Here is a 14,008-nt window from a genome sequence, read left to right as displayed (position 1 = left end):
GCATCCATATATCACAAAATGTGGCTTCCTCAATAGTTAACTTGGATGATACATCTCCAACATGCTTATATTTATCTTCATACTCTTTTGCTAGAATCTCAACTTGAATTGATAAATTGAGAAAATGATCACACGATTTGGAAACAAAAAGAACACAATTAATTTTAAAGAAAGATACCTCACATTTGTCAGCTGAGGAAAAACAAAATAATGAAAGCAATGTTTTCTTGAGTTGGTAATTGGTGAAGACTTATTATTGATGCCAATTTGCAGAAAGGGATATGACACACCTCAAACTGAACTAACCAATTGTTTATCCTTTCTCTGAATCCCCTATCAAGATGGTAAGCTGGTGCACTCCCATCCAAACAAACTGCAGAGTAATTTTTAGGGGAAAAAAGTTACCAAAATTTATTTCATGAGTTGGCAATAAGAATAATAAGAACACATGTTAAAGGAAAAAATTTTGTTTGCCAAAATTAGATAATTTATGCCATCTTGTCAACCATTTTAACTTTTTCACTTCAACTTGCATAAAATATTGCCAACGGTCGTTGGATCTTTAAGCCATAAATTGCATTGACGACCTTGGCCAATAGTGAAGATAGGATCACACATACCGGAGAAGAAAGAAAAACTAATATGATTAGTTCTAGATTGACATGACTAATGAAAACATAATCAGCTCAATATTCTCTCCATTTTAAGCCTAAAAAAGTAGAAGATAATTCAAAGTAGATGTCTCACTTACTCATGTATAGCACCTATATCTTTTATGGTGAAATTGCATACATCATTGCTTTTATCAAGTAATACAAAATCTTCGGTGCAAAGTCGACATTGATTCCATCCTATTCCATCCTACATAATATTGACTAACTGTGGCATGATATTGCAAGAAACAAAATTTTCTCTTGCCAGAACAATACAACAATAACCAAGCCATATCTCATTAGGTTGGGTGCACTAAATGGATCAAACATTGCCATCCATAGTGTCCTTATCATAGATCATATTTGCACAAAACTTTAAAACATATTCAAAACATTTGGCATATTGTCGAACACTTGACATGCAAAAGCATAAACAACACAAAATAGCACTAACAAGCATTCTTTGCAACATTAAATCAAAATTCAGCACCAATGGCATGAAAAATCAGTAGCGTTTCGCAGTGACTCAGCAAAGCATCAATCAATCAATCCAAACAAATTGAAATTCAAACTCAAGAAACTCTTAATAGCATGTTTAACTATGTATAAATAAAACACTAATTCTAATAAGAAAATCATAATTCTAACCTAAACTCAACTAACAGCAGCAAATAACTCTAACCAAATTAAATTAACACTAGAATCAACATATAACTAATCCTAAATTAACTAAAATATAGAAGAAAATGTGATATGAGAACCTGAGTCGAATTAACATTAGAGTGGCTCTATTCTGATTCTGCAACTGGGAATGAGGGAGGCATGGGCGAGCTAGAGAGCCACAGGCCCACAGTGCGAGGTTGTAAGGAGGGGAAGAAGATGACCGCGGTGACGCTGGATGGTAGCCGCCAGCGAGACAGAGAAGGCAGGAGACATGGGAAGAGAAAGAGAGAAAGGGTTTTCGCGGTGGTTGTTTGGTGAAGGTGGAGACGGTGGTGGTTCTGTGATTCTGATGGAGACTCTAGGGGTGACGATCGATGGTGGCGTTGCGTGGGTGGTCGAAGAGAAGCTAGGTCTGGAAAAGAGGGAGTGATTTAGACTTTAGAGCTCTGGACTTTTGGTTGAGTGAGTGACGAGGCATTTAGATGGCTCTCTTCTTGGTTTGTTTTGCAACCGTTAGAAAGCAAATCGCCGCTATCTTGGTTCTTTTTGTAGCAGAGCCAAAACCGATATTATAATCGCCATTATCTTACCAATTTGCAGCAGTTTGATAAACAACCGCTAATTAGCCGTCGCTATCTTCTGTGTTTGCTGTAATGTTCATATATGTTCGAGTAAAATCATGTAAATAGGTTTAGAGTGCGAGTAAAATTTAAATTAAGAAGTTTGAAAACATGCAAATATAATAGTAGAAAATATTAAAGAGATTTACACTACAAGCAAGTAGGTTAGAGTGAAACTTAAACTGTACTTTAATTAATTTACTCTACCCATTAACTCTAATTATTTTAAAACAAAAGAATTGAAGAAGTAAACTTATTAAAGATCAAATTGGGTTTGTATTTAAGAAAAGCATCTATATATTTGAATTAGCCAAATTATAAAGCTGAGGACTCCAATGATTGGACAATATAATGCTAAAAGAAGAGAGATGGGCAAATAAAGGAAATCAAAGTATATCTAATCTACTAAACATGCACATGCATGCGTGATGTAAAATTGAAGGCCTAATCAAAGGACTAGAAGCTATGCTAAGAATTAAGATGCATGAGGACAATGTATTTTTTGCATATTTTGAGGTGCTAGTGTAATTGTCCTTCATCCATGCCTCAACTTTCGGTAATGTATGTATAGAAATTACTCTAACTTGTTTTATTTGGAATTGAATGGCGTGCATGGGATCTGGGACCATGCACGCTTCACAACACAACACAAATCAAGTACATATATTCTTATATATAGGATAAGCAATGTGGGTTGGTCGAGTGATCAATTCACTCATCTGTTTAAATAAGTGTTAAGTGTTCGAATTTCATTTTGTGCATACAGTAATTTATTGACCAATAATAAAATCTTAAATAGAACTCCAATCCGTAACGGATTGTCTATTGGACTGAAAAATACCGTAAACAATAATTTTTTTTTATAAAATATATTTTGTTTTGAGAATAGGATAAGACAAGATAATAATAATAGAATACAAAAATTAATAGTTTTGTATTTTAGTTAGTAATAAACTGAATATAAGATAGAATAAATAATAAATAATTTAATTTATCTTTTTTTTTCATACAAAATTTAAAATAAAAAATAAAATAATAAAAAATATAATTATAAAAATTTTATAATAATAACAAAAGAGAAAATGAAAAAATAACTTGTATTCCATTTAGGATTTCTGTTTTTTTCTTAAAAAAATACAAAATACACTCATTTAATATTTTACAACATAATGTTCTATCCATATTTTATTTGCCAAATATAAATTTATATCTCTGTATATTAAACGAAACTACCATTTTCAAAGGTGAAATACACGTTCTCCGATCCCTTGATTTGTTGCTTATTACCACTTCCATATTTGGCTCGATCTTCTTATTAAGATATGACCATGAAATGACATGTCTAGTTGAAATTTTACATCTTTATTTCATACATTTACATGCATATATTTTTTAAATTTTTAAATTATCTTTAAAAAATTAATATAATGGACATTTTACCCAACAATAAAAAAAAAAGTTTTTTCATGGACATTAATGATTTTCAAAAAAAAATTTAGTGTTATAGTCAATACTTATATAGTAATTGTTAAAAAAATTGACAATATATTTATTGGCACTTTTTTTTTTTGTACCGGTCATAAGTAAACTACGAAATGTTAATTAATCATTATAAAATAGTAATTCTTGACACTATTTTTATGGTGTAAAGAATAATGATAAAATTGTGAAAGAATAAGAAAATAAAATATGAATAATTTTTATTGATTGTTAATTGATTAAATTAAATTGTATTATGAAGGTAAAACTAAATATATATAAAGCATTGACCTAAGAAAGATAAAAGTAAATAAAGATAAAATAAGATAAAATAATAAAAACTAAAATTATAACTGAATTTATGTATTTTGTTAGGTTGAATTTGTGGGTCACGAGACTTCTTTATTGTTATCATGGACTAAGGTGGAAGAATAGTTTAATAAATAAAGCGGAGAGAAAATTAATATATATATCATTGATTGGTATAAAACACTTTGTTTTGCTTCTAATCAAGAAAATAGAAACGAATTTTCTTTTGACCATTTTTTCTTCGTCTCATTCTTATGTCTATCTATATATATATATTTTAGTTTTTAGCTTTCTATTATTATCTCTTTAATCCAAGAAAAGTAAAGGTATGTGTGTGTCTTTCTTTTAGCCACTTATAACAGTGTCACTATCATTACTCTCTAACGTTAGAAGCCACTTGTTCCTAAAACAAATGGTTCTACAACATGGCCAGGGAATACGCATTTCCTCTTACAACTTACAATCAGAGCTGTAAAGGAATTTGAATCATATATACTATTATCATAAAGTAGTGAAAACTTTTCTCTAGAAACATATCAATTCATGTACACCTATTACACTATATATCTTTAACGTTATCTAGATGAGAAAAATAAATAAATAAATGAATATATATGTTTAAAATTATAAGGGATGGAATGACAAAAAAAGAATTGGATTTATTTTATTCAATGTCAACTATGTAGGTTTCCAATTATGTCAATTAAAATACATGTTTGATTTACCTACTTATTATTTCAAAAGTCATGAAAAATAATCCAATTTACAAACATCTAGCAGTTTAGAGAAGAATTGTACTTAAATAATATAATGTAAAAAATATAATTTGATAATTTTATCTATAGTTGATTTTATGACTTAAACTTGTGATATTGAAGTCACATAAAAATTCATTTCTCCAAATAAAATTTTATTTTATATATATATAATTATTTTCCATCATATTATGTTACACAAAAAATCATTCCTCAATTAATTATTATGGTGTATGTAAATAATATCTTTATAGAACCTCATAAAAAATTATATTATATCATTGTAAGTAAATTTATTTATCTATTACAGATTTAATTATTGTATTATTATATTATGACAGATTTGATTATTATTATAAAAACTGATTACTTAACTAAAAAAAAATATATGAATCATCAATACTCATAAATATATACAAATACATAATAATAGTAATTGTTTTGATGATTGATTTTTTATTTATGTGGAATATTTTTTAATTCTTTTGTATTATTAGTATAAAGTGTTAAACTCAAAAGAATCCTTAATTGATTTAAAAATGGATATAGAATCCATTATTTTAAATAAAAATTGAAATGAGATCCATGAATATATATAGTATCATATATCCATGGTTAATGAAAAAGAAGAAAGTGATTAAAAGGGGTAATTCAACTTTGAAATTTAAATTAAATCATGACTAATTAAACATCAATAAGCATAATATATTCTCCCTTTATGCTTAAATTTACATGGTGCAAGTGGAGGGGGGTGTTTCTACAAGTAGCTAGTAGTAACAACATAAAAGCAATTAGAAAATAGGGCAAAAAAAAAAACAAGAAGAAGAAAATGGATCCAAGAAGGCATGGGAAGCTACCATTATCTTCATCATCAGATGCAAAAGAGAAGAGAGAGGATGATGATTATGGATCTTCTTGGTGCACACCTGAAGACACTGACATGTCAACCATGGTTTCAGCTCTTGCTCAAGTTATGGCAACTTCCAATAATAATAATAATCAAAACCCTCATCACATGATGATGATGCCACAATCAAACCCTTTTCCTCTCTCAAATGAACCTCTTCAACCTACTCACCCTCTTCAAGATCAAGGTGAGTTATAGCTTCTAATTAAATAATAATAATAATAATATTATTATTATTATTCAATTCTTAATTAGTTACTTGTATGTTTAATTTCTATATGTCTTGTTTCTCCTTTTTATTTAATTTATATGAAATTGGCATGCCTAATTTCTAAAAAATGTTATAATTATATCTTATGTTGTGTGTGATGTGTTGTTTAATTTGTAATTGTTTAATTCCGTTTCAAGTTGCTTTCTAATAAAGATCTCTCATATGATTTGTTGGTGATATTTTTCAAGAAAAAAGAACCAATTATTGAAATGGTGTGTATGTTTTGTTGGTGGAGACGTGCTAGACACGGATCTAGATTTTGGTACTCTTATTATAGTGTTATATATTATATAATCTTTTAATTATTTGCAGTTTTTGATCCATAAAAAGGTCAAAAAATAATTTTGTTATATTAATATTTTATACGGCCATATATTATTAATAGATGATAATGATAAATTAAAGTTTTAATTTGATTTGGTTTATTACACTTTTGATATCAATATCATGCATCAATCTATATTCTATATATATATATATGATATTGAAGATTTGATAACTTACATGTGATGATTGATGGCTTTGTATGGAAAATGTAAGCTATTTGCATTGTTAGTAGAAGAATATAGTTCATAAAAATTTTATTAGTTCAATTCGATGTTTGATTTGCATGAAAGCATGCTTGCATATATAACTATAAAATTTATTTCATCCAAAGTGGATAATATCACATGCATGTAAGCATTTCCAAAGATGTATGCATCATTTATTTCAATTTTAGTCCATTGGTATATTTTTTATTTACACTTACACTACTTACATTCATGTTGCATGCAACTATGGACCGGATATTAAATATCGTCTTATGCATACAGCAATCAATTGGTCAGCAGTAGATTTTTAAATAGAGTTTAGATTTATAACAAATTAACTCTAAACCTGTCGGACTATAAAATACCATGGACAATCAAAAAAATAAAATTTGTACCTACCACCTAAACTTTTCTAAACCGGTTTACATTCATTTTCCCATGACATAACATCAACCCCTTTTCCTTAGTTAAAGTTTTGCATGACATCTTTATTTACTTAAAGTTGCAAATCCATATGGTTTGATAATATATAATATTTAGTTCTTTAAATCAATTTAATTATAATATAGCTTTGATTTTGGTCCATCTTGACATCTTGTTAAGTAGATAATTCTAGCATATATAATAACTTGAGTTCTCTTTGCTGACTAATAAACTTTGTGGAAATATACATTGCAATCATTTCAATTTATTCGTTTCTTAATGGATGATATTGTTGGTACACAATTACTATGACAAATTAAATAAAACTTATTTTTTCATCAAGCAATTAATATCTGATAGTACATATTATTCCAACTCACATGATGAGTGAGATGACGATGATAAATATGCCAAGTTTCTGGTTCTATTTTCAAGCATGTGTAAAATATAGACATCAAAAATAGATTTATATGTTGAATATCAAATTCGGTACTCTAAAATGATGGAGTATCATGATGACTAAAATGTTTCTCATTCTGGTTATAGACATGTGTAAATTCTATGTAGGAAAAGCACAATTGAGCAATGATTGATGAATTACCTGTTTTAGTTTCTCATGTCAATGAAGGAAGAAAAAAAAAAAAATAGACTTTTTCCTAGAGACTTTTATATATAGAATCCAATTCGTTTGCTACTTCAATCAAAATGTCCAGCAATGCCAAAATAAGCTTTGTTTAATTTTATTTTCTCACTTCCATCCAAGTATGTCATGAAAAAAAAAAAGCCAAATTCTTTGCATTCTGTCCAAAAGAAATTAAACTAAACAAATCATACTACATATATAGTAAGTTGAGATTAATATTTTTTTATTAAAAACTTTTTTTGAGTATTTATATCAATACACTTGTTTTATTATTTTAGTACGACCTAATCACTTTCATTTTTTTCATCTCTAAATATAAATCATACCTATTGATTTACATGTATACTTTGATACATATATATTATTATAAAAGTGAAGAGATTTAAATCACCATGTTATACATATTAAAAATGAGGAAATATAGGGAGCTAATGGAGTATCTGTACGTACAATGGAGATTAGGGATGTTCGATTCAGTAGGAGATCGGATGTTTATTATTTCTAGTACCAGATAGTTATTCTGGATAGTATAGTATAGGTGTACTGTATTTGAGAAATTAGTAATATTTTATCCTGGATGTTCATTTTTTAACTCATATTAGGCCAAATAAATAACCCATTGTACACATTATACAAATACTTCATTGGCTCCCTAACGGGATTCATTAAAAATATATATATATGATAACTAATTTAATGATTAATTTTTTATATATACATAAAATTTTTGTAAATGATACAGAAAATTGTAATCTGTTGGACCTAGTGTGTAAAGAAATTTAAAAATGAATAATTTTTTGTTATGCATAAACTTTTATGATAGACATTATTATTTTAATATCAATATTTTCAATAATTAAAAAGTATTTTTTTTGCTTTATTAATTAAAACATAATCTAAATACATAATTATTGATAACAACTATATTTTTACATGAGGAGTACCAGGAATATTTACTGCATAACATTATTATTGAAAGACAAAATTGTAATATGTTTTGTTGAATTTGCATGTACGCATATTTTGCATTGATGACTAATAATAAAGAGGAGGGGTCAAATAAGAAGAAGCCACACTACAGAGGAGTGAGACAGAGGCCATGGGGAAAATGGGCAGCAGAAATTAGAGATCCAAACAAAGCAGCAAGAGTCTGGCTTGGAACCTTTGACACTGCTGAAGATGCTGCTTTAGCTTATGACAAAGCTGCTCTCAAATTCAAAGGCAACAAAGCCAAGCTCAATTTCCCTCAAAAACTTGTTCAACCAAACACTACTCAACAACAACAACCTAATAACAACAACATGCTACAACAACAACAACTACAAGGTGGTTCTGCCTTTCAATTCAGTGGTTCAGCTTCTAATGCTATTCTTCCTACGCTCTATTCACCATCATCATCATTATCCTCAACACATGATCATCAAGTTTTCCCAAACTTGTTTCAGTATGCACAGATTCTTTCAAGTGATGAAGCAAATTTTCCTTATTACACTTCACATCTTTTCAATCAACAACAGCAACAACAGCAGCAACAATTGCAACAATCTTTGAATCCATCGTCCTATTTCTACAACCAACAACAACAACATGATCATGAAGGAGGACACCATCACCACCAAGATTAGTAGTATATATATAAAAATATATTGTATGTGTCTGCCAACTGCTGTGCATGTTGTTGCTGCATAAATATATATCTTTTATGACCTCTTTCTTTCAATAAAAAATATTGGATGAGTCATCGTTATCACCAATATCTCATATGAAATAATTATGCTTATTTCTAGAGATTAGTACTTTAACCATAATTATTGATGATTATGTAGTGATTTAATTTATCATGTCCTTATACATTTGTTATCATCAAGATTGATTATAAATATATAATATACAATTTTTCTTATCGAATAGTCTATATAGTATATATCATTGCATTGTCAACTAGTTGAATCTTATTTTTAATTAAGTTTGGAAAAATACTTTTATACTTATGGAAAAGATGAAAGTTTTACTCCACAAAACACACACCATTGTTACCCCTTGTGAAATGTTTTTAAAATTAGAGTAAAAAGGTAAACATCCGTTTATTTTATTTTATTAACGATTCCAAAAAGGAAATGTTATTCTGAAAACAATTCACTTATAAAATATTAAGTTATACACTCTTTTGAGTGGAAGTGGAAATTAAAGGCAGAAACAGAGAGGAAAGAAAAGAAAGTAGTATTCATCTTTTGACTTGCTTCTTAACTTCTTTTGTAGTCTTTTATATAAAGTTAATAGTTGAGAAGTGTTAGATATACAATTATTTTCATGTTATAAAGAAAATCGCATGTACTAAGTAAGCTGTAATGTTAATCGTTGACGAGCATGAAGAGAGAGAAAAAGTGAAGGTTGAGAGGAAGAAAAATGATTTCTTCTCATTTTAAAAGATTTTGAAATGAATGAAAAACTAAAACAAATTATTTAGTGGTTAACCTTACGTATTTTTTATGTACTCTTAATCTCCTTCTATAATTAATTACAACCAACATTAAACTAATAAAAATTAGGGGTGTGTGGTTTGGCCGTCCTCTTCTCCACCCTTACTGTAGACCCTGATTTCATATAGGTTACAGACAATGCATTTGTTGTTTTAAGCAAGTCAAGAAGAGACTCTGGTTTTCCAAATTCCATTTGGTTATTGTTGCTGCTGATGGTGTTGTTAATGATTCCATTATTGTAGAGTGATCACTTCTACATTGGAAAAGAAAAGTTAATGCTTGATGTTAGGGTGATGTTGATGTTAGATGTGTAAATAATATTGGAAAAAAGATTGCTATTAAATGATTGGTATTATTAGAAAAATAATCTCTTCTCGTTTTGAAAATCTTTTAAATAAATAAAAAACTAAAACAAATTGTTTGGTGGTTCACCTTGTACACTTTTTATGTACTCCTATGATAATTAATTGTAATCAATATTAAACTAATAAAAAATGATTTAGGTAACATGTGAAGTTGTAAGTTGACATATTCGATTAAATGTTATTTAACGACTCTCAACTATGAACTTTACATGAATATCATCTCATAAAGTAAGATAAATATTGTCATTGTGAAATGTAAAGTGAGTGATGATTGTTGAGAAACACGCATGGATAAAAGTGGGGCTTGGCAGCCTCCGCCACTTGTAACGGTTGATGGTGCATCAGTCAAAAAGAACCCCACTTTCATCCTATAACCAAAAAAAAAAGCGACAACAATTTTAAAATTTTTCCACATGCTAGCTAACTAGACAAGCGTGCTTCTTTTGAGAATGAGTAGGAAAAGATTGAATACTTTAGATCAAACCTTATCATTTAGTAACTGTGTTCCTAACCTCTCTTCTTAGTGTTGCTAATTTTTTTTATTGGGTACGCGAGTGAACAAATGTTAAATTCTCTTTTCCTACTCATTCTCAAAGGATCACACGACTTTTTGTTAAGAAATTTTTTTTTAGTTATTCACCTTTTAATTGAGATATATCAATCAATTTCATTTAAATACGAATTTTTTATACAAATATTTTTTCTCATAAAACAATATTGTTTTAAGGGATTGAATAGTCATATTTTTCACTCAAAAGATGTCTAGAGATTGAATATCCTTGTTCGTCGTTGGAAAAATTGTTTTAGGTGAAAAATAATTAGGGTCTCCAAAAATAAATAGTTAGGACTTAGGACTACTTTGTTATCTAATTTTCCATGTATTCTTTACCTTGACAAGGTAATGACTAATTCGAATCCCGACACTTTTTAAGCGGATTGAATTAACTACTAAACCAACTCAACTTCACCTCGACTTTATTCAAAAGCTAAATGCATGCATAAAAGTGCATGGTTAATCTTTGGGCGTAGTGGGAGTTTATGAAACCCAAAACCTGGCTATATATGTATGCAATAATTCTATGTCAAATTTAGCTTGAATTCAAGCCCATTTCCATTTACCATCTTGAACAAAAATGAGTTTCGCTTAAAATAGTTAAAATATAATTATCAATTTTGAAATAGTTTGTGAAAATTTTATTGTATGTAGGAAAATTGATCATCATTGGTAACAATTGCCTAAAGAAGTCAGAGATTGAATACTATGCTATCTTGTCCAAAAGTTCGTTACAATAGATACCTCCCATTTTCTGCTGTTTCTCTTAAATCTTATGACAGCTTGAATTGTAAGTCCCAAATTACTTACTTTTATATAATATTCATATACACTAGTCTCAAGTAGAAAGAGCATCACATCAAATTGAAACATATGATTGAATGTCCTAACTTACAACCTTACTAATATTTCACCCCTTTGATTTATATTCTTTTTCATATGGCTGGTTTGTTTAGGTACACTACGCACACTATATATCACCCCAAAGTCCCTTATCTTCTTAAAAGGTAAATGAATATTTGTGTACTCACATGTATTCACGCGTGGTTTCAATTGTGATTGAAATATTGGGTTGGCAAACTGAGCACGAACAAGAATCAATAACCTGCTCTTTTTTTTTTTTGTTGAGATTTAGCATTATGAACTCAAATAGTTACTAGGAGTCCAATTTGATGATGTCAATCAATCTTGATGTACTATCTTAGCTTTTAGTTGTAACTGTGATGGCTTAATCCAACAATAGATTGTGAATATGTCATTTTATAAATGATTTTATGATTTTATACGCCAAGATTAAGTAATTTTGGATTCATTACCTAGTATTTAAGGTTCCATCTATCTATATATATAGTGCATAATAACTTACATGTTATAGTTATGAACCAATATGAACTTGCATTACTATTAGTTTTGCTTATGATCCATGCTTCGGCATAAGAACTTAATATAAAATATGTTAGTCGAATGGGTTAAATTACCAGTTTACCTTCCTTGTGAAGTAGAATGGTACAACTAATTTAATTTGATTTGAAGAAAAGAACTTCTCTGAACTATTTGTGCTTGGACGAGCGAAGTCTAGTAGTGTATTTTTATATATTTTTATATCGACGGTGATAAAACAACTATGATTAGTATGATGTGGCTCATGAAACGGGGGAGGCTATAACATTATCCTCATTTTCATTTTTAATTTAACTATTAATAAATCTGATAAGAAGATGAAAAAGATATGTAACATTGTCTCATGTTTTGCAACTATTTCAAAGCTTGTTTGGTTGAGTAAATTTTCATAACAGTTCTTGTTTGGTTGAGTAAATTTACGCCATTATCTAATTAAGTTTTTTAGTTTTCAATTTTATTATAGTAGTCTCTCAGATTAAGTTTGGGGCACTATTATGATCCCTAAATCTCTTTTCAATGTTGAATTAGCAATTACAGTGATGATGTGACATTTTATTACCATGTTGGAGGCTGCAATAACTAGCTGATGTGTCAAGTTGCAACTGAGATCCAATTTTGGTAAAATTTTTTGAAAAGGTGTCTGTGCACAAATGCTTGTACTTGCGGCTTTTAAAAGTTAGGGGTGCTTTTACCTAGATTGAGCTTTTTAAAGTTGGCTTGTACGTATTAAAATTAAAAAAAAAAATCTAATATAATAAATATTCAAAATTACCATTATTAATTATTAACACCATAATTTATTTATTTTTCCACACATATTTTTCGCCATTATATTACCATTGGAATCCTCATATATTTCTAATTTCTCAACCTAACTTTCACAAATTCTAACACAATCTTCATATATTTTTATTTTTTAACCTAATCTTCACAATTTTAACGCAAATACATTTCTATCACGTATTAGGTATGAACTTCTATCTATTTATATTATTTTTTGTGCTTTATTTTTGTATTTTTTAGTAGATATTTGTTTTTCTCTATTCTCTAAAATCGTGAAGAAGGAGACCTGGTTTATGGAAACCAATCATAAAATTTTCGTACACTAACTTCATGAACATTAATCACAATTATAATAACAACATATATATATACATATGTAAATATAGATATATAATTTTACTTGAGATATGTGTCCAATTTTCTGTGATATGTAAAAATGAGTCAATATATAAATGGATAATGGACGTATCAGTATTAACATTGGATTACATTCAAGTTTTATTATTGACTAATGATAACTCTATTTATATTACTATAAAGAGTAAATCAAATAACTATTTAAATTATTGGTCTCCAAAATTTGAAAAAAAAAATTATTCTTCGTTATAAATATGTTTATTATAAAGATTGGAGTACTTTTGAAAGCACCTAGCATAAAGCTTTTCAAAGTCATATGTTAACTAATTTTCAAATTTAATACTTGCATTTATGTCTATTATAGTATTTTTAAATTTTAAAAGCTATTTTACCAAACACAATTGATGTTGCTTATGTTTATTAAAAGCTATTTTTGATTTGATTTACCAAACATAAAATGCTACAACTTTTAAAAAGCCATTTTTTAAAAGTTAATTTTTATAAGCTACTTTTGAAAAGTAAAAACTTTACCAAACTAAACCTATATCTAGGGTTTTATTGGGTTTTTAGGGTTTTCTAGGGTTTTCTTGTGTTTTTAGGAATTTCTAGAATTTTCTAGGGTTATCTAGGATTTTCTAGGGTTATCTAGGGTTTTCTAGGGTTTTCTAGGGCTTTCTAGGATTTTATAGGGTTATCTATGGTTTTTAGGGTTTTCTAGGGTTATCTAGGGTTTTCTAGGGTTTTCTAGGGATTTCTAGAGTTTTTAGGGTTTTCTAGGGCTTTCTAGGGTTATCTAGGATTTTCTAGGGTTAT

At 28.5% G+C, this 14,008-nt stretch overlaps 1 protein-coding gene across 1 annotated transcript; it reads left to right on the top strand.

Annotated features, from left to right (window-relative positions):
• Window positions 1-5,005: 5,005 nt before the first annotated feature.
• Window positions 5,006-9,161, top strand: LOC112744771 (ethylene-responsive transcription factor ERF114-like). Its single transcript, XM_072234004.1, has 2 exons — window positions 5,006-5,573; window positions 8,304-9,161. Exons 1-2 carry the CDS (start codon window positions 5,309-5,311, stop codon window positions 8,879-8,881), a joined length of 843 nt encoding a protein of 280 aa, XP_072090105.1. The 5' UTR covers window positions 5,006-5,308; the 3' UTR covers window positions 8,882-9,161.
• The last annotated feature ends 4,847 nt before the right edge of the window (window positions 9,162-14,008 follow it).

Source organism: Arachis hypogaea, chromosome 4, assembly GCF_003086295.3.
Source record: "Arachis hypogaea cultivar Tifrunner chromosome 4, arahy.Tifrunner.gnm2.J5K5, whole genome shotgun sequence".
Classification (NCBI taxonomy): domain Eukaryota; kingdom Viridiplantae; phylum Streptophyta; class Magnoliopsida; order Fabales; family Fabaceae; genus Arachis; species Arachis hypogaea.
This window is presented reverse-complemented; position numbering and strand designations above follow the sequence as displayed.